Raw genomic sequence first — 25,206 nt, 5'->3', positions numbered from 1 at the left:
GGCAGGCCAGAAAAATCACACCAACATCAGCAAGAGGCAGGTTTATGTGATTGGTGACTCCCTACTGAGAAGAATGGACAGGCCTGTCACCAGAGCTGATCCGGAGAATAGAAGGGTGTGCTGTCTGCCGGGAGCTAAGATATGGTTTGTGGACCTGAGGCTGAAGAGTATCCTAATGGGAGCAGGAAAGAATCCACTGATTGTCCTTCATGTGCGAACAAATGATACGGCTAGATTCTTGTTGGAAAGCATCAAGGGAGACTACGCCAGGCTGGGGAAGACACTTAAAGAAACAGAGGCTCAGATGACCTTCAGTAGGATTGTACCTGCCCCTAGAGGAGGAGAGTGAAGGCAAGACAAGATTATGATGATCAACAGATGGTTCAGGCCGTGGTGGCATAAGGAGGGCTTTGGGGTGTTCAACCACTGGGAGGCATTCACAGACAGAAGACTGTTCTCATGGGATGGACTCCACCTAAGTAGGGAGGGAACTAGACTTCTGGGATGGGGGTTGGCACAACCAATTAAAAGAGCTTTAAACTAGGAATTTGGGGAGATGGTTGGGAGATGCTCATGTAATCTCCACGCCTGATTCTAATACTGACTGGGAGGAAAATACAGAAAGTGAGAATGCAGCAATGGAGAAAGGAACAGCAGCGGCTATGAGAACGGACAAAAAGAGGAAAGAGTGCCAATACCAATGACATTAACTGTCGGATAGGCGATACTGGAAGTAACCTGACTGTACCTAATCAGGTGACGAATCTGGGCTAAGCCAAGCAGAAACAACTAGGATGTTTGTACACCAATGCAAGGAGTGCATTTTAGTACATTTTTCCTGGGTGTAAAATGGAAGAACTAGCTCTACTGGTGCAGGAAATGAAACCAGATATTATAGGGGTAACAGGAACGTGGTGGAACAGTCGTCATGACAGGAACACAGGTGTCGAAGAGTGTGTGCTGTTCAGGAAAGACCGGAATAAAGGTAAAGATGGGAGCGTAGCAGCATAGTATATTAATGACAAGGTAGACTGTAAAGAAATTAGAAGTGAGAGAATGGATAGAACAGAGTCTGTTTGGATCAAAATCACTTTGGGGAAGAAAGCTACCTCTGAGATAGTGCTTGGGGTGTACTACAAACACCCAGGGTCTGATCTGGGTATGGAGAGAGACCTGTTTAATGTTTTTAATGAAATAAATACTACAGGGAATTGTGTGATTATGGGAGACTTTAATTTCCCAGATATAGATTGGAGAACAAATGCAATTGATAATGGTAGGGCTCAGATTTTCCTGGAGGTGATAGCCGACAGATTTCTTCAACAAATAGACACTGAACCAATGAAAAAGATGATGCCATTTTAGATTGGTTATTGGTGAATAGTTAGGACCTCATAGAGGAACTGGTTGTAGGTTGCAACCTTGGTTCAAGTGATTATGAGTTAATTCAGTTAAAACTAGATGGAAGGATAAACAACAACAGACCTGCAACTAGGGTCCTTGATTTCAAAAGGGCAAACTTTAAAAAATAAAGGGAATTAGCTAGAGAAGTGGACTTGACTGAAGAACTCAAGGATCTGAACGTGGAGGAGGCTTGGAATTACTTTAAGACAAAGTTGTGGAAGCTATCTGAAGCCTGAATCCCAAGCAAGGGCAAAAAAATTGTAGGGAAGGGTTGCAGACCATGCTGGATGAGCAAGCATCTCAAACAGGTGATTAAGAGAAAGATGAAAGCCTCCAAGGAATGGAAGATGGGATGGGTCAGCAAAGTAAGCCATCTCTCGGAGGTCAGACAGTGTGGGGAAAAAGAGTTCTGCCAAAAGCCAATCAGAGTTGTACCTTGCAAAGGGAATTAAAACCAAGAGTAAAAGGTTCTTTAGCCACATAAATAAGAAAACATGGAAAGAAGAAGTGGAACCACTAAGCACTGCGAGGAGCAATAAATACTGGGGTAGAGATTAAAAACCTAAACAAATATTTTGCCTCAGTTTCTAATAAGGGTAATAAGAAGCTTAAGGACAGTAGCAGGGTAGCTAATGTAATGAGGGTATGGAAGTAGAAATTACCACATCCGAAGGGGAAGTCAAACTCAAATAGCTTAATAGGACTAAATTGGTGGGCCTAACCAAAAGAAGGCTGAGGGGAGATATGATTGCTCTCTATAAATACATCAGAGGGATAAATACCAGGGAGGGAGAGGAATTATTGGAGTTAAGTGCCAATGTGGACACAAGAACAAATGGATATAAACTGGCCATCAACAAGTTTAGGCTTGAAATTAGGCAAAGGTTTCCAACCATCAGAGTGAAGTTCTGGAACAGCCTTCCAAGGGGAGCAGTGGGGACAAAAAACCTAACTGGCTTCAAGACTCAGCTTGATACATTTATGGAGGGGGTGGTATGATGGGACTGCCTACAATGGCACGTAGTCGATCTGTGACTGCCAGCAGCAAATATCTCCAACAGCCAATGATGGGACACTAGAGGGGAAGAGCTCTGAATTACTACAGAGAATTTTTCCCAGGTGTCTGGCTGGTGGGTCTTGACAAAATGCTCAGGGTCCAAGTAATTGCCATATCTGGGGTCAAAAAGGAATGTTTCTCCAAGTCAGACTGGCAGAGACCTTGTGTGTGGGGGGGTGAGGCGGGGGGAGGGTTGCCTTCCTCTGCAGCATGGGGCACATCTCCCTTGCAGGTTTAAATAGTAGTGTAAATGGTGAATTCACTGTAACTGGAAGTCTTTGAATCATGATTTGAGGATTTCAGTAACTCAGCGAGAGGTTATGGGCCTATTACAGGAGTGGATGGGCGAGGGTCTGTAGCCTGCAATGTGCAGGAGGTCAGACTAGATGATCATGATGGTCCCCTTCTGGCCTTAAAGCCTATGAGGAGGGGGCAAATTATGAACATGAAAGGTTATTGGTTTCCGCAGACATTTTTTGCTTCAGCTAAAGAAAAGAAGAGAGGAGTGGGCATGATATTTGTTAAACATGTACCTTTTTAGATTAAAGATCAATTTCAGGATAAAGAGGGATAGATTATCTTATTGAAGGGCACAATTGCTGGGTTATTAATAACAGTGGCTCAGTGTATGCTCCCAAGCAAAACAAAAAAAACCTTCTTTAAGGACTTCTTTAAAATACAGCAATGCTTTGGGGAAGGGGAAATTATACTTGGAGGAGACTTCAGTTGCACATTGATTCTTATTGGGACAGGTGGGATAAAAAAGCCAAGGTGGATAGGGACATAGGTGCAACATTGACGTCTCTGTGCCTACAATTGAATCTCTCAGTTTGCTGGAGAGAATGGCACCCAGGGTACGGAATTAAATATTTCATTCACACCCTCATCAGTTGTGTACTAGAATAGATTTAATGTTAATCTCTAAATTCTTAATGAAGCAGACAAGAACTGCAGAAATTGGCACCATTACATGGTCAGATTGTGCACCATTGAAAATAATACTTGATGGCTGGGATGGTCCCAAAAATCACTTTTTGGAAAAATGAACTGCTTACTTCTCCAGGACAAAGGTCGAGTTGCAGCCATTGTTCAATACTTTCAAATAAATATACTGACAATATAAAAAAAAAAAAGAGGTCTTCTCTGGGAGGCAAGTGAAGCAATATTTAGGGGCCAGTTAATAAGCAGAATCTTTCAACTGAAAAAAGAAAGAGCTCAAGAAAAAATAAAACTAGAACAGGAGATACCAAGTTTAAAAGCCATTCATAAAAATGTAGGTTAAAAAAAAGCATATCCACAACTAACTAATATGAAAGGGAAATTCAGTATGTTGATGACAGGTGCCACTGAAAATGCTCTTAGGTATTCAACGCAGATGTTTTATGAAAAAAGGGAATAAATGTGATAAACTCTGGGCTCAAAAGCTTAAACAGATTAAAGATCAAATATTATTCCATCAATTAAAAACAATCAGTAAAGGATAATTACACACCCTAAAGAAATATGTGCTACTTTTGCCACTTACTATAAAAATCTCTATACGTCAGATACTCCAAATTCTGAAGTTACTGAAAAATATCTGGAAGTTTCAGACTTGCCAAATATAAATAAAATTGATAAAGAAACTTTAGATAAAGAAATAACAGAAGAAGAAGAAATTTTAGATGCAGTAGCAAATATCAAAAGTGGTAAAACTCTAAAACCTTAGTGGCTTCCCAGCTGAATTTTACAAAGTATTTAAGGAGGTATTAGTGGGTCCCTGGAGTGGTACTTTTAATGTTATTCTGTTAGGGAAGGAACTTCAACAACCTATGGAAGAAATGGAGGTTACTTATTGTAACTGGGAGTTCTTTTGAGATCTGTGGTCTCTATCTATATTCCACACATGGGTATGCATGCGCGCCATGTGCCTGAGTCCAGAAATTCTTACAAGCAGTGTCTGTTGGCCCACACATGCACCACAGATCTCCTCATACTCCCTACAGAGGATAGAAGAGACAATGCGGGTCAAACTTGTCCAGTTCCTCTTCTTAATGCAATCCCACATGATCCGAAGCAGAGGGGATGGAGGGCAGGTAGTGGAATTCATATGGGGACCACACATCTCAAAGATCTTGCAGTTAAGTAAGTAAAGCCCACTTCTTCAAGAGATGGTCCCTATGTATCTTCCACCGATGGGTGACTGGCAAGCAGTGCTGAGACTAGAGGTGGGTGTGAGGAAGCTTGTAGCAAATATGCTTGCAGCACTGCAGGTTCCACTGCTGCATCCACAGCAGAGGCATGAACTAAAGTGCAGTGTGTCGCGAACATGTGGACAGAACTCTAGAGGCTTCCCTGCAGGTGTCTTGTGATATAGGGATGCCCTGGAGGCAGCCTGCACTCTCATGGAGTGAACTGTGGATCTGGAGGGAGGGATTTTTGCTACCCTGTAGCACTGTAGGATGCGTCCTGAAACCCACTTTGAAATGTTCTGGGACGATGTAGCTTGTCCATGTGATCTTTCTGCAATGGTGATAGAACGTCTCAGTGATTTTCTAATAGGTTTGGTCCATTGCAAGTAGAAGTAAGTGAAGGGTTTGATTGATGTAGAACTCAGAATCCACCTGAAGGAGAAACTTAGGGTGTAGGTGAAGAAGGACCTTTTCTCTGTGAAAAAAGAGTCCACCAGGATGGCTCTGAGTTCGCCAACCCTCCTGGCTGAAGAGACAGCCACAAAAATGCTACCGTCATGGACAGGTGGGGGCATGGAACATGTCACCATGGGTTCGAAGGGAGGACTGGTGAGTCTTGACAGGACGAGATTAATTTCCCATTGAGGTGTTGGTTTAACCACTGGTGGGAAGGTCCTGATTAGGTCTTTCATAAACCATACTATAGTTGGGTGAGTAAGATGTAACGTCCCTCCACTGGAGGGAGGAATGCACTAATCACTGCTAGGTGCTCCTGCAGCGAATAAAGGGAGAGACCTGAGGTCTTCAAAGACAGGAGATTAATCTAAAATGACCAGGATACTTGCAGTGGCTGGAGAATGTTGGTGGAGTTGTGCCCAGGCCAAGAAATGTCTCCATTTAGCCAGGTAGCAGGTTCTAGTAGAACCTTCCCTACTTTAGTTAAGGATAATTTGAACAGGGGCCAAACATGAGCATTCTGTCTGATGCCCATCCAAACACCAAGGCGTGAGGTGGCAAGACCTTGGGTTGGGATGCTGGATTTTCCCCGTCCTGAGCTAGGAGATCTGGGAGTGGGCGGATCCTAATTAGGGGGCAGACAGGATTCATCAGAAGTGTCTGGGTGCTAAGAGAATACTGTTGGCTTCATTGTGACATATCCTCCCTACAACCGTGGAAGCAAAGGAATGGGAGGAAAGGCATATCTGAGGTTGTTTGTCCATCGCCCTGGGAGCCATTACCCATGGCTCTTGCGGAGCAATATAGGGAAAGCTTCCTGTTTGTTTGGGATAAAAAGAGGTCCCACTGTGGTGTTCCCCATTGTGTAAATATCTCGTTTAGGACTGTGTCGTAGATCTCCCACTTGTGGTCTGCCAAGAAGTCTCTGCTTAGTCTGCCTTCAAGGGAGTTGTGGATATCCAGAAGGGTAAGCAGCCTGTATCATAATACAGTTCCTGATGCATCAGTTCCATAGTCTGATGGCTTCCAGGCAGAGGGGATCAGATCTTGCCCCTCCCTTATTATGCAGATCACAGTCTGACATTATCTGTATATGGAGTGAGTGTATGAGCTGGAGGAAGGCCTCGCATGTAAGGCAGACTGCCCTCAGTTCCAGTATGTTGATGTGTAGTCTGGCCTCTTTTAGAGTCCCGGTGCCCTGAGCAATGTCATTGTCCAAGTGAGCACCCCCCACAGGAGGGAGGCATCCATCACAATGGTGGCTCTGTGGGTGGGAGAGCGGAAGGGAACTCCCACCATAATCTTTCCTGGGTTCGACCACCAGGCAATGGAGGAGATAACTCTGGTGGGAATGGGCTCCTTGTCCAGTCGATAGAATGAGTGGAGCCAGGTTTCCACGCACCGCAAGTGGAACCTGGAGAATGGTGTCGAGTAGGTGCATGGGGCCATGAGGCCTAACAGTGAAAGGCACCTGTGCACTTTAGTTCCTGGTCTGCAGGTAATGCGTGAAATAAGGGTGCTCATGATATGAAATCTGACTGAGGGGGAGGAACGCTCTCGTGGAAACCATGTATAAAATTGCCCCATAGGGTTTATCGACATTGTGGGTGACAAAACGGACTATTCTCTAGTTAAGTGAATGCCTAGATCTGATGGAAGCTGTATGAGGAACCTTGTTACCGACTTGACCTCCTGATGTGAGCAGCTTACCAGGAGCCAATCATCCAGGTATGGCAATATCATATAGCCCTAGCGTCTCATCTGGGCTGCTACCACAGAGAAAACCTTTCAAAATACTCTGGGTGCCCTTGCTTGCCCAAGAGGAGAGGATTTGAAACTAGAAGTGTTCCTGGCCGATCATAAACCTGTGTGAGGAGTGAATGTCCACATGGAAATATACGTCCTTCATGTCAAGAGTCGCAGATCACATCCCCTCCTGAAGGCAGGGGATTACTGCTGCCAATGGAATCATCTGGAATTTCAGCTTTCAAATAAAGATGTTGAGTTGCCAAAGGTCCAGGAAAGGTTTTAAGAAATACGATGAGTAGAAGAGGAGACTGAGACTGTTGATAAGGGAAAAACATATCATCTGGTGTTATGTAAGTGTCCATATGCCCTAGTGTCCGAGAAGTTCCAGGAGTCCATGGCAGCAGGGCAGTTCTTGGATGAATGAGGTGGTACTGACAATGGGTCTGGACCAGCGCTTGTGGATGGAGCCGTTGAACATTGGTCCTTACACTTCAGTACCCAGATGATCAATGGAACTTTTTAACTGCTTTGCCCTCCAATCTGGGGGTCTTTAGCAGAGCCAGTCCTGCAGGTTCCATGCATGAAGTTTCCATGGGAGTGCCCTCTTCCCTGATGGTTAGCCCTAGAAGAAGAGTCTTTGGGCTTAAGTGGTGGAGGTTCTGCTCCTAGGCATATGCTTGGAGAGCACTGCTCATTAGTTGAGGCCTCTGTACAGCGCATGTGCAGGCCAACGGATACTGCTTGGAAGAATTTCCAGACTCAGGTAGACATGTATACCCACCTTTGGAATACACATAGGGACCATCACTCAAAGAAGCTATTGTTCTACCCTGAAGCTGGAAAAGACCCTACCATATGTAGTTCTTATAGGCCCATATCACTGATGCATCATGACAGATTTTAGCAAAAATACTAGCTAGCCGATTGCAGTCCATGCTCTTGGTGAATATAAGCTCACATCAAACTGGGTTAATTAAGGATAGACAATTTCAAACAATATTCAAAGACTCCTTGGAATCATCCATAATGCTAGAGCAAAGAAAGATCCATTTATTTTGTTATCATTTAATGCAGAGAAAGCCTTTGGTAGAATAGAGTGGAACTTTCTGTCTCAAGTCCTGTCCTATGTGGACATTGGTCCCCAGTTCCTTAAAATGCTCTTCACACCAGCCCAAAAGCAGGTGTGTGAGTTAATGGATTTAAATCTCCATTTGAATTATGCAGAGGAACTAGGCAGGGATGTCCATTGTCTCCTTTTTGCCCTGGCCATGGAGCCTTTTGCACAGAGAATAAGGAATAATGAGTATACCACAGCAATAAAACTTGCAGGAACACATCCGAAAATAGCTTTATTTGCAGATGATGTAATACTATATTTATCTGAGTGAAATATTTCCCTAAAATTAATATATAAGGAAATCCAGGACTTTGGGAAAGCATCTGGATTTACAGTAAATTATGCCAAATCTGAACTGCCAGACTTAAATTTGCCAGACTTAAGAAGTCATTCCCCCAGAAAACATTTGGGTACAAATGGGCAACAAATTCTGTAAGATACCCAAGAACAGTCACAGTGGATCAGACCAATGGTCCATTTAGTCCAGTAGTCTTCAGAGGCAATGAACAGAACTGGGCAATTTTGACTGATCCATCCTCTGTTGTCCAATCCCAGCTTCTGGCAGTTGGAGGTTTAGGGGCACCCGGAGCATCTTGGAATTTGTATCTTAAGCAACCTAGACAGGGTTTACGATTAAAATATCAAACCACTACTTCAGCAAATGAAAAAAGATCTGGAGTGCTAGGGCTAATATGCAATTTCTTGATTGGGAAGAACAGCCAAAGTCAAAATGAACATTTTCTAAGGATATTTTACTTGTTTCAAAATCTTCCTGGTAATCAAACCAGATAAAACTCTAGCAGGAATATAGAGGATGTTGTTAGAATTTATATGGACTAAGAAAAGACCAAGTGTGAGTCCAGATACTTTGTATTGACCCATTAACCAAGGTGGACTAGCTGTTCCCAATATTCTATCCAACCAGACAGCTCAAAGCAGTAGTTGACTGGGGGCTCTAAACCAGCCAGTAGTTGACTCTAAACCAGCCAAACACTGGGTCTTTACGGAACAAGAAAATTGTGGCAATGTAAGCTCTTCTAGACTACCATGGACTAATACAAAAAAAAAAATCACACGCTCCAGAAATCTGTACACATTCTTTATCGTAAGCTATGGGTTTGGGATGGAACTAGAGATTAAATAAATCATGTTACCTCACCAGTGACACCCATTGCAAACAATACAAATCTTAACCCAAATCACGAACCGGAGCGCTTAAAGACTTGAAAAGCCATAGAATACGCACAGTTGGCCAGTTATTCAGCAAAGAAACTTTTCTAACTTATTTAGAGATCAAAACTAACTTTAACTGGACCACTCTCCTCTCCCAAGTACTAGTACTTTCAAGTTATGCATTATGTTTTTTGACTTTCTAGGAAAGCAGTTTTATACAGAAAGCTAACTTTAATAAAAGAAATGGGGTCTGCTCAATTAGGAAACAAACAAGTATAATTAATTTATTGATTGACATCTCTGCAGATAACTTTCCTAACAAAAAAATGCCCATATATGACATGGTAGGAAAAGGACGTGGATAGATGAATTACCACAGACGAATGGGCTTTGATCTGGAAAACAGGACCAGTAAACCTCAGTCTGTAGCACAATAAAAGAAAATGTATTTAAGATACTGTTTCAACTCAAACAGGTTATGCTATATACATAGAAAGAAAGAGAAAGAGAGAGAGAGAGAGATTGAATGGGGATAAATGGTGGCGAAATTGTGGTGAAAGAGGAGATTTTATGCATATATAGTGGACATGTTCAGTCACTGAACAGTACTGGGATGAAATTCGTAATCAGATATCACCAACTGTTGGATATTTATTACCAAATGATCCCAAGCTGCTGGGCTACTGATAGCCTAACCACAGAAGAACGGTTCAAAAAACATGGGAGGTTGTTATGGAAAAATTAACACACCAGTTACATACCCAACAAAATAGATAGGGGACAAATAGTTACTTAGATACTTAGTTACCATTTATTCACTATTCAGACAAAGTACCTTCGTCTGCAAAAGAACCAGCACACCTGTCCAGTTGTTTTTTTGTTTGTTTGTTTATTTAACATTTGGTAGACAGGCCTGGTCTGTTAAATGTGTGTAATCAGAGAATTCACTACATTTAATAAAATCACCAGAAATGATATGTCATTAGTAGTGTAAAGGTGCTCAGTGTAACATGGTAAAACCCTGCTAAATAGAGAGATTCAATAATTATATTACTGAATAGTGTTTCTCTAAACACTGCTGTAATGATTACTGTATTGTCTCTGATATTTACATAGCTTGAATTTGTAAACCTGTCAAAACTTCCTAGATAAAGACATGGCTTAAAATAAAAAAAAGTGCCCTGTCCCTGAAAGCGAAGGACTGGAGCATGGCCCCTCACACAATGGCCTGGAACTGCAGCTTGGGGACACCACCTCCTCCCTATAGAGATCTCCTCCCCTGGGACCAGCTCACAATGACTCTGCCTTGTCCCCATAGAGATCCCCTCCCGCACTGGACCAGCTCACAGTGACTCCGCCCCCTCCCCATAGAGATCCCCTGCCCGATGGGACTAGTTCACAATGATTCCACCTTCGCCCCACAGAGATCCCCTCCCCCTCAGGACTGGCTCACAGTGACAACGCCATCTCCCAGTGAAGATTCCCTCCCACTCCGGATCAGTTCACAGTGACTCCACTCCCATGCACAGACTCACACACCCTTGGCACTGGGTGCTTCAGTTCCTTACTTTGGGCTGCAGGGCCTTTTTCCGTTCTCTGTCAAGCAATGCAGGTAGTCCTTCTGGCGGCCATTGTACTCAAAGCAGATATCAGGGGCCACCTGGGCCTCTGCAGGAACACAGAGAAGAGCTGACGCTGGAGTTTCACAAAGGCAAGCTAAGCTGAGCCTGTGTGAGCAGCACCACACCTCATGGGGTGACACCTCTGCCCACCTTTCCCCCAATACCAGGCACATCGAAAACTTCCCCCACCACCCTCTTCCTTTGGCAGGTGACTCTGGGGCTCCACAGTTCCCTGCATCCCACTGGGCACCTTACAACCCACATCACCCTTCCGTCAGGAACTAGTGATAAAACAATGCCCGTCCCTAGTGCCTTCCATCCAAGATCTCAAAGCTCTTCATAAACATTAAGGCCAATACTTCCAGAAGCAGCCATAGAATCCAGAAGCCTCTGATCTTGGGTGTCTGACTTAAGGAACTTTGAAGCCCTCAAACTTAGTGGCCAGGGCAGCTGATTTGGCATCACCAATCCCTCCTGTCCTACACACAGTGAAGTGGGGAAACTGATTCACAGAGAGGCCAAGGCCAAGCTAGTCAGGCCTGGGCTTATCTGTAGCTTCCTAAACTAGTGGCCTAAAGTTCAGAGTGCAAGCCACTGCCCTTGACTTTGTTGGGTTACAGCAACTAGCCTGCCAAGTGCCATGCACACTGCTGGGATGGGTGGGTGCATGTCCCATGAGAGCATTGAGGGAGACTTGGGCTCCCAGTCTATGTGCTGCAGCCTCAGCAATGGATACACACAGCACTGCACTGGCATGAGCTCGCCCTGTGAGCATGGAGCTGAAGGAGCGCATGCAAAGAGCCATGTTACCTGCACCCCAGAGTGTGCGGCAGTGCTCGCTGTGCGAGGGGCACACCCCGTTGTAACAGTAGCCATTCCCATACTGGCACGGCACACCATTCTCTTGGAAGACGTCCTCCGGGCACTCTGCTGAGAGGCCAGTGCAGTGCTCGGGCAGATCACAGCTGTTCTTACTGGCACGGCACAACACACCAGCAGCCTTCACCTTAGCAAACACAAACACAATCCCCAAGGAATGGGGGGCGTGGGGGTGTCAGCGAGTGCCCATCAGTCAGGCTGCACCCTAGCCTTACACATTCCCTGGCTGGATTGCTGATCTGGCAGAGTGGGAGGGGCTGATCCTGGTCCCACTGAAGTCAAAGCCAGTTGGAGCTCTGGTATAGACTTCAGTATATAGACTTCAGGGTCTTAGTCAGGGAACTACCTGGGGTTGGAGTATGACTTTGGGGAGTTGTGCTAAGCCCTACCCTGCAGTCTTCAACATCAAGTGGTCATGGGTGAATACTGCTTGGACCAGGAAAGTGAAAACACATCCTTAGCATGTGAGCTGGCCCTGGAGACATTCAACCACTTGTAATGTGACCCTTCCTCAGGGACTCACACCCAACCTGTTCGCCTTAACAATTTGTACAATGTTATCTGGAAGCAACTGAGTTCAACTACCTTTTTTTAACCACAGAGTCACAGCTGTTAAGGCCAGAAAGGACCATTATGATCATCTAGTGTGACCTCCTGAACAACAGGAACAGCCACCGGTGATTCCTGTTTCAGAACCATATCTCGTGGTTCAGCGAGAGGATGTCTCACACTAGGACATTCTGTACTGATTTAAAGACTACAAATGATGGAGAATCTACCACTTTCCTACATCAGCTGTTCCAATGGTTAATTACCCTCCCTGTTAAAAAAATAAGCTTTATTTCTAGTCTGAATTTGTCTTTAGCTTCAGCTTCCAGTCTTTGGATCTCATTCTGCCTTTGTCTGCTAAACTAAAGATCCCTCTGTAAAAGTCTTCTCCCCATGTAGGTACTAATAGACTGGGATCAATTCATCTCTTAACCTTTTCTTGGGTAAATTAAATAAATTGAGCTTCGTAAGTCTTTCTTTGGCAGGCAGGTTTTCCAGAACTCAAATCATTGTTGCGGCTCTTTTCTGAACCCTTTCAATTCCCTTTCTGAAGTATGGACACTAAAACTGGACGCATTAATGCCATATGCAGAGATAACACCATCTCCTTGCTACTGCTCAATATTCCCCTGCTTATACAGCCAAGGATCACATTCATCCCCTTAGGGTATATCTACACAGTAGGTGTGATTTCCAGCTCAGGTAGACATATGCATGCTAGCTCTGCTCAAGCTAGTGAGCTAAAAACAGAACTGTGGTTATGGCAGCATAGGTGGTGGCTCAGGCTAGAAGCCAGAGTATGTACCCATGGAGTCAGATGGGATTGTACTCTGGTGGCTAGCCAGAGCTACTGCCTGGTCACACAGCTATTTTTAGCACACAAGCTCATCTATCCACTTGGGCTGGGAATTACACCTCACAGCTGCTGTGCAGACATACCCCTAGGTACAGCATCCCACTGACAGCTCATGTTCAGCTGGTTCCTATCATGACTCTAAGTCCCTTTTTAAGCCCTTGCTTTCCAAAAAGCAGCCCCCCAGCCTGTAAGTGTAGCCTACATTCAGTTAGTCAGTTTTTAATCCATTTAATTAGGGCTACAATGCTATTGACTGGCAGCCTTTGGGACCCCCGGGACAAAGCCCTTGACTCAGAGAGCTGTATGGTTGCTTTGGTGTAGCTAGGGGTTACCTGAGAAGCCAGACATGTTTGTTCACATCTCTGAGCATCCCAGCGGCTTCATACCATTTTACCCGATAACCTGGCAGTAGCATGTGCGTGTTGGGCTTACTTAGAGTCTCACCTTGAGGAGAAATATGCTGACCATAAAGCCAGGAAATATCACGTTCATGCACCCATGTGCTGGGCACTTTAGCAGGGCTGGGGGATTGGCCTCATTTCATTTCTTTGGGCCCTTTTCCCCAGTTGTCAATCAGCCAGACTTCCCCAAGGCAGCTCCTAGCAGACATCATCCGGAGACTGATTTTACCTTACACCGTTGGCAGCATTCTCCCTGAGCACATTCTGCTCCGTCACTTAGTCGGCAGGTGGTGGCGTTGCAGCAGGGATCCCTGCATTCCTAACAAACACAACACACATGGGTTAGGGAGTGGATACACTGGGGATGGGAGCAGTGAGTCACCTGGAGAACCTCCTAAAATCAGCAACCCTTTGAACGTCATCAAGGGGGGCTCCTGCAGAAGGGCTGTGTACGTCTCCTGTTGTATGGCACCACTGGGGGATGTAGGCAGAGATGGCACTGTTTTCTCCTGTGAGTACACTGTGAAGTTATCTGTACGCCACATTCCTACCCACACAGCAATCTGTTACTAGCTTCTGACTATGGACATAGTTATTATAATCATTCTTAGCTCTTCTATAGCATGTTTCTATGGGTCCCAAAGCACTGTACAATGAAGGGGACGTACTGTTATCCCCATGTTACAGAAAAGGGATGTCAGAATAGCAGGCCAGTACCCTCCCAGGAAGACACAGCCAGTAACCGGGGGAGGGTAGCTGGGAATAGATAAATAGCAGGATAACATCCTTCTGTGAGCACCAGGAGAACAAAACATCTGCTTATTGATCCTTGGATGACTCTGTGCTGCTATCTCCCTCTGGCTGACTTTCAGACCAAGGATGAGAAAGATTGTGCTTTGCAGACTGGCTGCCCTGGAGTGATCTGCTTAATTGACAAGTTCAAAAATCTAAATCCAAACCTGAACACAAGATTACAAACTAAACACCATGGGAAGGTGCGAAACACCACTTCTTCTATACTGCTTGCTGGAGAGGGCAGGGCTCCGGCACCAGAGAGAGTACATTGCCAAACCCTCTGCCCACTGGATAGAAAGGGTGTATTAAGAAGGATGTGAGTCACAGGAGAGAAAGAGAAGACAGGCATGGCCTGGAGAGGTTTCTGCAGTCACTGCTCCTTGATCAAATTCCTGGCACTAATCAGAAAGTTACCAAAGATCTGCAGAAGTTTTGGGCAGCTGCTGAGAACAGGCAGCTGAGCAGGAAGTGCTAGAGGGAACTCCCCCCTTATCTACCAGAGCCAGGAGAGTACCCAGAAGTCACCTACTACGGGACAGGCCCAACAAAAAAAATAACAGAACGCCACTAGCCGTCACCTTCAGCCCCCAACTAAAACCTCTCCAACGCATCATCAAGGATCTACAACCTATCCTGAAGGACGACCCATCACTCTCACAAATCTTGGGAGACAGGCCAGTCCTTGCCTACAGACAGCCCCACAACCTGAAGCAGATACTCACCAGCAACCACACACCACACAACAGAACCACTAACCCAGGAACCTATCCTTGCAGGAAAGCCCGTTGCCAACTGTGTCCACATATCTATTCAGGGGACACCATCATAGGGCCTAATCACATCAGCTACACTACCAGAGGCTCGTTCACCTGCACGTCTACAAATGTGATCTATGCCATCATGTGCAGCAATGCCCCTCTGCCATGTACTTTGGTCAAACTGGACAGTCTCTATGTAAAAGAATAAATGGACACAAATCAGATGTCAAGAATTATAACATTCATAAACCAGTCGGAGAACACTTCAATCTCTCTGGTCACTCGATTTCTGACCTAAAAGTGGCTATTCTTCAACAAAAAGACTTCAGAAACAGACTCCAACGAGAGACTGCTGAATTGGAATTAATTTGCAAATTGGATACAATTAACTTAGGTTTGAATAGAGACTGGGAATGGATGTGTCATTACACAAAGTAAAACTATTTCCCCATTTTATTCCGCCCCCTGCTTCTCAGACATTCCTGTTAACTGCTGGAAATGGCCCACCTTGACTATCACTACAAAAGGTTTTCTCCCCGCCCCGCTCACCTGCTGGTAATAGCTCATCTTAAGTGATCACTCTCGTTACAGTGTGTATGGTAACACCCATTGTTTCGTGTTCTCTATGTATATAAATCTCCCCACCGTATTTTCCACTGAATGCATCCGATGAAGTGAGCTGTAGCTCACGAAAGCTTATGCTCAAATAAATTGGTTAGTCTCTAAGGTGCCACTAGTACTCCTTTTCTTTTTGCAAATACAGACTAACACGGCTGCTACTCTGAAACCTATCTACCAGAGTGTGCAGCAAGGGGTCTTACCACAGAGCCTCTGCACTGGTGGGAATGGAAAGACCGCAGAGTCATTCTGAATAATTACTTTTATTAACATGGGAAAAAATGTACAGGAGGGCTTGGCCTGAGACTGGCTGGAGACAACGCTAAGCATTAATGCCGCAACTCCTGACAATGGTCTGTGACTGATTGTGCTAAAATTCACGAACCTTGGGGCATTTCTGAACATTTTATAAATATCCAGCACTCACCCAAATGCACATGAATAGAAAATAGTAAGAGCCCACAAACAACCACCACCAAAACTCAGCACTTCTACTTGTGAAGAGATTAATGAACCAGTTTATTGGACCAACTCTAGTTACATACAGAAAGCAGATCTGTGTTTTAAAGAGGACCTGCAAAGGAAAACAAAGTGGATATGCACCCTTCATGGCTTCCTGGGGCTGGAACTCACATTTTCTGTACCAAATGAATGATAACCAGTTAAATCCATGCAATGCCTTGTAGGTTATACTCGTGTGAAATGCCTTATACCAGTAATGGAATGGCGTTATTGGAGTAATTGGTTATGGAAATAAGCGATCCTGCTGTAATGGTGTAATGAGGCAGAATGGCCTCATTCCGATGCAGACGGGGTTTAACTCACCCTGCTGGGCTCAGCTAACTGTGCACCATCCCCTTCGCAGGAAGTGCAGCGGTGGAACAGGCAGTATAAGAGTAGGATCCTGCAGCTCAGCTGGAGCCAGACCAGGGAAAGAGCCAGAAATCCTTCCCAGGGAGCTGAACCACTAGTGGAGCCTCTGATAGGCTGTGGCGGGCAACAACTCTCCAGAGCCAGTTTGGAGAGAAGGCAAACCACTGTCCCGGGAGACTGAAAAACTTGAAGAGGGAATGGAGAGCGAGCTGCTCGGCAAGAGGCCTGGGAACCAGCTCCTAGTGGCTGCGTAGCTGCCCACCAGACACCAGTAGGAAGAAGCCTAGGAAATGAGACATTGGTCCTGTTGTGTCACCATGAGGCGAGGCAGCGACCCCATGTTTCCCTGCCAACCCCACGACAGGACCACCCATTACTTCTAGGGCCCTGGACTGGGACACAGTGGAGCAGGGTGGGCCCAAGTCCCGCCAATTCCAGCCTTGCATTCGGGGCTGGTTGAGTGCTAACCCTTAGGCTGGGAGGCCTGAGCTATAGACTGTTTGCCTGCTCAGTCCTCATCCAGGAGGCCTGGCCTATTACTTGCTCTGTTGCCCAGCCAGTACACCTGACAGACCAACCCAGCTTGAGCGCTGATTCCCTGATGCCCCTGAAGGGGGCACCCTGGCCCTGAGACGCAGTAAGCATAGAAATGGGAATAAGTGAGGCTGCAATGGATTTCCCTACAGCCCCCCATGGGGGTAAGAATTTCCCCAACACCCCCACCAGTTTTGTGAACTAGTTACATGCAGTGTTGCCAATTTAGTGATTTTTTGGAAATTTGAATTGAAATTGAAACATGAATACATATTGTGACAGGGTCAGGCCAGATGCCTACATGAGAGTGATAGAAGGCAGATATATTAGCCCCAGGTTAAGTAGGTCCCTTTTCCCTGGGTAAGGTAACAGGGAAAGTTTTTTGAAACAATCAGGAACTTTCTGGAAACAATTAAGGCAGACAGGCTGATTAGAACACCTGCAGCCAATCAAGAAGCTGCTAGAATCAATTAAGGCAGGCTAATCAGGGCACCTGGGTTTTAAAAAAGGAGCTCACTTCAGTTTGTGGTGCGTGCGAGGAGCTGGGAGCAAAAGTTGCAAGAAGTGGAGAGTGAGAAGGCATACTACTGGAAGACTGAGAAGTACAAGCGTTATCAGACATCAGGAGGAAGGTCCTGTGGTGAGAATAAAGAAGGTGTTGGGAGGAGGCCATGGGGAAGTAGCCCAGGGAGTTGTAGCTGTCACGCAGCTGTTACAGGAGCCACTGTGGACAGCTGCAATCCACACGGCCCTGGGTGGAACCCGGAGTAGAGGGTGGGCCCGGGTTCCCCCCAACTCCCTACTTGATACCGGAGAAGTAGAACTGGACTGTGGGTTCCACCAGAGGGGAAGGTCTCTGGCCTGTTCCCCGATCCACTAGCTGGATCAGCAGAGACTGTGGGGATTTTCATGCCAAAATAAAACCCAACAAAATGCTGGCCCTAACCGGGCACTGGCAGATCTTTCCTTGCCTGGCCTCTGCCTGTGTGTCCAAACCCTTCCCCTACTCTGTCTGTCTGCTCTGGTCAGACTGTGAGTTGTTTGGGACAGGGACTGTCCCTCACTAGGTGTATGTACAGTGCCTGGCACACTGAGACTCTGATCTTGGTTGAGGCCTTCAGGCACTGCTGCAATATACATAGTAAGAATCATATGCTCTATGTCACCCAGAAAGTCCTCAAACACAACTAGGGAAGCCACATTTGCCATGTGTGAAGCTGAAACAAGCAGAAGAAATCATTGTTTACTATAAAAAAAAAAAAACCCAGCTTCTCTGGCCCTCTGTATCCAGCACAAACAAGCAAAACCAAGGGGCACAAACTGAAGATGCAAAACATCTTTCACAAGTCACTTTTAAGCAGAAATATGTGCAACACCAAGTGAAGAACCAGGAAGGAAGCGTTATTCATCAGGCAACTACAGCAGCAGGGGCTCTGGAAATCTGCTTGCAGCAACAAAAACAGCTCATTGGCTCTGGTCAGCTCGTATGCAGTGGCAGGGCATGTGGGTTCCAGACCAACCCACAGTTCCGCTGCCACGCTTCCCTTCCCTTATTTAAAATCTCCCAGTGGGAGTCAACATACCTTGGGCGTCCCACAATCACACTGCTCCCCTCGCTCTACAAACTGGTTTCCACAGACAGGCACCCCATACAGCTCATCAGCCTTGGGGACATTCAGTAAGCAGCTAGTCCGGGGATCACTTAGAAACTTCTGCAGGTCACTTACACTGCAGCTGCTGAAGTACTTTGGGTAAATCATGCTGGAGGGAAAGAAAAACAGGCATTATGGCAAACAGCACTTTCTGGTTAAAAGCTCCATTTACCAGCACTAACTGCACAACACCTCTATCCCTTCACAGCTAAAACATCTGTGAGTCGAACCTTCCAAAAAACATAAAGCTGAAGAAGAAAATGTCCATGAGGACTCAATCTGCTCTCACTAAAGTCCATAAGAGTGCTACCATTGATTTCAATGGAAGTGAGTACCTTAACTACAGGGGCACCAGCCTGATGCGTTCAATCCGAGGTCAATATGTACACTGGACAGTGATGCTCGATGCCCATGGCCATTCTCTTTTTGTTCTCCTTACCCAACACTAGCTGCCATAACACATCCTCCATCGGTCTTTGGGGCCAAGCAGCTGCAGCCACCAACGTCTTCATCATGAGACATTCCCAGGTTGTGTCCCATCTCATGAGCCATGGTTGAGGCAGCTCCTATAGGATTCAAGCTGTGGTCCTATGCAACAATAAGAAGGATACAGGCTAGTGGATACCAAATGCTTCAGTCCTATCTTTCTTTGGGTTTCTACCATGCCCATCACCATAGTTTCTTGCCTGGTTCAATGTCAAGATAAATTTAGGCTGCTAAGTAAGAGATTGAAGTCCAGGGCCTCCATAGTAGCATTCTCTGAAACGCTTGCAAGTGCAGGGCCAGTTAGACATGCAGAACTGCAGGGTCTCAATGCATCGATAAGACGATGGTGTAGGGAGGAGAAATTTAGGTTTATTAGGAACTGGGGAGCCTTTTGGGAAAGGAGGAGACTATACAGGAAGGATGGGCTCCACCTAAACCAAAATGGAACCAGACTGCTGGAAGGTAAAATTAAAAAGGTCATAGAGGAGTTTATAAACTAAAGCCTGGGGGAAAACTAACAAGTGCGGAGGAGCACACAGTTCAGACAGAGACATCTCTTAGGGGAGGATCTATTAACAGGGATTCTCTATATCTTAGTAAAGAGGTAAGGACAGACGTTTACAAAGTACGGATAGGAGCTGAAGAGAAACAGCCCAATGAAAAAAAGTCCCATTCATTTACATCCCATGAAGGCAGACAACTAAATATTGACACATTTTATAAGTGCTTGTATACAAATGCTAGAAGTCTAAATACTAGAATGGGTGAACTTGAGTGCCTGGTATTAAATGAGGACATTGATACAATAGGCATCACATAAACTTGGTGGACTGATGATAATCAATGGGACACGATAACACCAGGGTATAAAATATACAGGAATTACAGAAAAGGTCATGCTGGTTGGGAAGAGGCACTCTCTGTAAAAAAAAAAGCATAGCATCAAATACAGTAAATATCTTAAATGAATCAAACTGTACCATAGACACTCTATGGATAGAAAATTCCATGTTTGAATAATAAGACTGTAGCAGTAGGAATATACTATCGACCACCTGACCAGGATGGTGACGGTGATTTTGAAGTGCTCAGTGAGATTAGAGAGGCTACGAAATAGAAAACTCAATAATAATGGAGGATTTGAACTATCCGCATACTGACTGGGGTACATGTCACCTCAGGACAGAAAACAGATACAATTTCTAGACACCATTAATGTAGGTTTCTTGGAGTAGCTAGTCCTTGAACCCACAAGTGGAGAGGCAATTCTTGATTTAGTCCTAAGTGGTGCACAGGGTCTGGTCCAAGAGGTGAATATAGCCGAACTGCTCAGTCATAGCGACCATAATGTAATTAAATTTAACATCCTTGTGGGAGAGGAATACCAAAGAAGCCCCCATCACAGAAGCATTTAACTTCAAAAAGGGGAACTACACAAAAATGAGCAAGCTAGTGAAATGGAAATTAAAAGGAACAGTCACGAGAGTGAAATGTCTGCAAACTGCATGGAAATTTTTAAAAAACACCATAATAGAGGCACAAATTAAATGTGTATGACAAAAAAAAAAATAAGAGGACCAAAAAAATGACAGTATGGCTAAACAGAGTAAAAGAGGCAGTTAGAGTTAAAAAGGCATCCTTTAAAAATCAGAAGTTAAATTCTACTAAGAAAAATTGAAAGGAACATAAACAAGTCAAGTATAAAAGTATAATTAGGCAGGCTAAAAAAGAATCTGAAGAGCACCTAGCAAAAGACACAAAAACTAACAGCAAAATTTTTTTAAGTACACCAGAAGCAGGAAGCCTGCCAAAAAATCAGTGGGGCCATAGCTAGACAATCAAGGTGCACTCAAGAATGACAAGGCCATTGCGGAGAAGCTAAATGAATTCTTTGCATCAGTGCTCAATGCAGAGGATGTGAGGGAGATTTCCACACTTGAGCCATTCTTCTTAGGTGATAAATCTGAGGAACTGTCCCAGATTGAGGAGTCAGAGGAGAAGGTTTTGGAACAAACTGATAATTAAACAGTAATAAGTCCCCACAACCAGGTGGGATTCATCCAAGAGTTCTGAAGGAACTCAAATATGAAATTGTAGAACTACAAACTGTGGCATGAAGCCTATCGCTTAAATCAGCTTCTGTACCAGATGACAGGAGGATAGCTAATGTGATGCCAACTTTTTTTAAATGCTTCAGAAGCGATCCTGGCAATTACAGGCCAGTAAGCCTAACTTCAGTATCAGGCAAACTGGTTGAAACTATAGTACAGAACAGATTTATCAGACACATAGGTGAACGCAGTTTGTTGGGGAAGTGTCAACATGACTTATAAAAGGATATTATGTATTAGAACTCTTTAAAGGGGTCAACCAATATTTGAATAAGGGTGAGCCAGTGGGTATAGTGTACTTGGACTTTCAGAAAGCCCTTAATAAGATCCCTCAACAAAGGCTCTTAAGCAAAGTAAGCAGTCATGGGATAAGAGGGCAGGTCCTCTCATGGATGAGTAACTGGTTAAAAGACAGGAAACAAAGGGTGGGAAAACATGGTCAGTTTTCAAAATGGAGAGAGGTAATTAGTAGTGTCCCCCAGGGATCTGTACTGGGACCAGTGCTGTTCATCAGCTTAGTCATAAATGATCTGGAAAAAGGGGTAAACAGTGAGGTGGCAGAGTTTCCAGGTGATACAAAATTACTCAAGATACCGAAGTCCAAAGCAGACTGCGAAGAGTTCCAAAGGGATCTTACAAAACTGGGTGACTGAGCAACAACATGTTGATAAATGCAAAGTAACGCACACTGGAAAACATAAAAACAGCCGCTCAATGTGCATCGACAGTCAAAAAAGCGAACAGAATGTTATGAACCATTAGGAAAGGGGGAGATAATAAAACAGTAAATATCAAAATGCCACTATAGAAATCCATGATACAACCATGCCTTGAATACTGCATGCAGTTCTGGTTACTCCATCTCAAAAAAGATCTATTAGAAATGGTATAAAGAAGGGGAACAAAAATGATTAGGGGTATGGAACAGCTTCCACATGAGGAGAGATTAAAAAGACTGGGACCGTTCTGCTTAGAAAAGAGCTGACTTAGGGGGGATATTATAGAGGTCTATAAAATCATTAATGATGTGAAGAAAATGAATAAGGTAGTTTTATTTAACCCTTCACATGGTACAAGAACCATGGTCACCTAATGATATTAATAGGCAGCAGGTTTCAAACAAACAGAAAGAAGTACTTCCTCACACAACGCACAGTCAACCTGTGGAACTCGTTGCCATGGGATGATGTGAAGGCCGAAGTATAACTGGGTTCAAAAAAGAATTAGGTAAGTTCATGAAGGATAGGTCCAACAATAGCTATTAGCCAAGATGGTCAGTGATGCAACCTCATGCTCTAAGTGTCCCTAAGTATCTGACTGCTAGAAGATGGGACTAGATGACAGGGGATGGTTAACTTGGTAATTGCCCTGTTCTGTTCACTCCCTCTAAAGCATCTGGTAGCAGCCACTGTCAGAAGTGGCTGCTACCAGAGGCTTTAGAGGGAGTGAACAGAACAGGGGACCAGTGGTCTGGCCCAGTACGGCCGTTCTTATGTCTCCTCTGAACTCGAGCTCCACTGCCGCCCTAATTGGCTAGAAAACCAGAAGTCAACTACTACAATTCCAGTAAACACAGAATACAACAGCGCGGACCCAAATGGAGATTTAATAACAATTTCAGTTCCTGAGGGCTCACTTCTTGGGCTGAGAGGCTTGGGTGTGGATAGAGAAAGGGTGAAGGGGAACATTCAAAGAGTCTGATTTTTTTAATATATAAATCAAGTCCCAGGCAGCTAAAAAGGAAAGGTCTTGTGTCACTGTAGCTGTTTTGGGAGAGCAGCTGGGCTCTTTCCATGTGTTTGAAACATTTGTAAAAAGAGAGTTTGAACACTGTACATTCCACCCCAGAAAAAGCTCCAGGCTACTCAGGAGCCACTCGTCCACCATACATCTCCGTCCATGTTGATGGTGGGTACCTGCAGCACCCCCAGGGTCAAGTCTGGTCAAACCAATCAAAGCTGCTCACAGGCAGCTGAGTGTGGCCCTAAGCGTTTAGGTCACAGATCACAATGGAATGTGCCATTTGGGCAGGATTTGGCCTTTCTGATCTCCCTGAGCCAGCACAGAGAGGCCTACAGCTGGGTAGAGCTGGAGATAGCCCCTCCCTGGTTGCATGAGCATGTGTCACTCGCAGCCAGAAAGGCAAAGCACAGAGAGCCTTCAGTTTGATGGGGAGACAGGAAGAGCATGGGAAGCCATGGAGCCAATGGTACAGATCAGCCAGAAGCAGAGGGTGATTTCTTTGCCATCAGGCCCTGGCGTGCCCCCAGCTCTGGGATCTCACTTCTGTCCCTCTTCTATTGCTTAGAATAGAAGCAGTTATCAAGCCCCACCTGATTTACTCCTCCTGAGTCCCTGGTGCACATTGCATACTTCTTGGCCAGTCCCACCGTTGTGCCTTGGAAGTCTATGCCTCTGCAGGAAGGCAAAACACTCATAAAAGGACAAACATCATCCACAATTAGTACTGTGGCCTCAAGCAGCATTGCCACATCCATGGCCAGTGGCACAGCATGCTAGTGTTGGTACTGTGTCCCCCAAACACAGTGTACCACATCAACTATAGCCCTGTCTACATATTACTCCCCACATATCCCAGCTAACCAAACTCCCCCCAGCTTCCCCACATGTCCCCCCAGCTACCCCAGCAACCCCACAGCTCCCAGCAAACCAGAAACCCCACCAGCAGCTCCCAGCAACATCTCCATTTATACCAAAAATTTGCAAGAGATCTAAATCCTCCTGCTCTGGGGAATGACCAAGACTTAACTGATGGAGGTCAGGAAGGCATGTCACCTGTGGGAAGGTTATCCCAGAACTGGCCACTTCATGGTTCTTGCCCCGCCCTCTGAAGCAGCTTGTACCAGCCCTCTCAGAGTCAGGGATGCCTGCACTGCTCTCTCTGACCAGTCCTACCACGCTAGCACTGCCACACAGAGTTCAGAGTAACAGAGTCTAAGGCCAGAAGGGGCCACCAGATCACCCAGTCTGTATCACAGGCACCAATCCCACCCAGCATTCGCACGCTAAACCCAACAACGGACATTAGACCACATCTGGGCATTCCTACTGCATCAGATACTGTAAGTATCTCAGCCCCAGCATTGGGCTCCCCGGAGCCCTGTGCCCACGGTCAGCAGCCTTGGCTCATGTTGTGGGCAGTGTAATGGCAGTGCTTACGTGATCAGTTGGGCATTGTCATGCTTCTTCTTCTGTAACAGTTCAGTCTCTCGCCAGTGAAGAAAATTGTCCAGTGTGGTGTCTGGGTTTGGACTCACAGTGATCCTGTCTTTGTAACTCCAGACTTCCAGGCCTATCAAGGCCACACGGATATTAAGAGTCTGATAAAGCTGCAGCAGAAAGAGAGACTGTATTAGAGCTGGACTGCAGGAGACAGAATCCCTCCACACAAAGATGGCACTTGGCAACACTCAGGACGGAGGCTTGGTACCTGAGCCTTGTGCCCTTCTGGGAGAGCGAGAATTCATCGTTTTCACTCAGAATGCAATTCCAAACCCATAGCCTCTACTGCTATGCATAGCCAGGCTCTGCCTGTGGATCCCTATCAAAGGGATCAGGAGGAAGCCGTCACATTTCAGTCAGCTTTTAACACCCCGGTAGTTTTCACCATTCTTGTTTGGCCTGCAGCTCTGGGCCACATGATTTGGCAATCCCAAAAGCAACGGGAAGGGCACTTGTGCTGCTCTGAGGAGAACTGAACTCTCCCAGACTAATTTAAGGCTAGACAATGGCATGACACGCAGTACTAGCGGGCACCCTGCAGCAGCCCCACTGGGGCCTGAGCCTTAGGCCAGCCTTTGTGAAATCAATGGGTCTACATATATTCCTAAAGGTAATCACATCCTTATGGGTTCTCCTGGATCAGGGCCAGAGTGCTCAGGAACCTGCCAGATCAGGCCTGAGCCTGTAAGTGCCATTTCTCCC

General features: G+C 45.4%; 1 protein-coding gene across 2 annotated transcripts in view; it reads right to left on the bottom strand.

Moving 5' to 3' along the window:
• ADAM8 (ADAM metallopeptidase domain 8) overlaps positions 1-25,206 on the bottom strand; it is a 98,370-nt gene that overhangs the window by 19,091 nt on the left and 54,073 nt on the right. For both annotated transcript variants that reach the window (XM_074958612.1, XM_074958613.1), the window contains exons 9-15: positions 24,442-24,611; positions 23,595-23,676; positions 19,104-19,252; positions 18,596-18,773; positions 13,664-13,753; positions 11,560-11,755; positions 10,696-10,795 (exon numbers count right to left, since the gene is read on the bottom strand). In XM_074958612.1, coding sequence (XP_074814713.1) covers positions 10,696-10,795; positions 11,560-11,755; positions 13,664-13,753; positions 18,596-18,773; positions 19,104-19,252; positions 23,595-23,676; positions 24,442-24,611 — 965 coding nt within the window. The remainder of the gene's footprint in view (positions 1-10,695; positions 10,796-11,559; positions 11,756-13,663; positions 13,754-18,595; positions 18,774-19,103; positions 19,253-23,594; positions 23,677-24,441; positions 24,612-25,206) is intronic.

Source organism: Natator depressus, chromosome 7 (genome assembly GCF_965152275.1).
Source record: "Natator depressus isolate rNatDep1 chromosome 7, rNatDep2.hap1, whole genome shotgun sequence".
Classification (NCBI taxonomy): domain Eukaryota; kingdom Metazoa; phylum Chordata; order Testudines; family Cheloniidae; genus Natator; species Natator depressus.
This window is presented reverse-complemented; position numbering and strand designations above follow the sequence as displayed.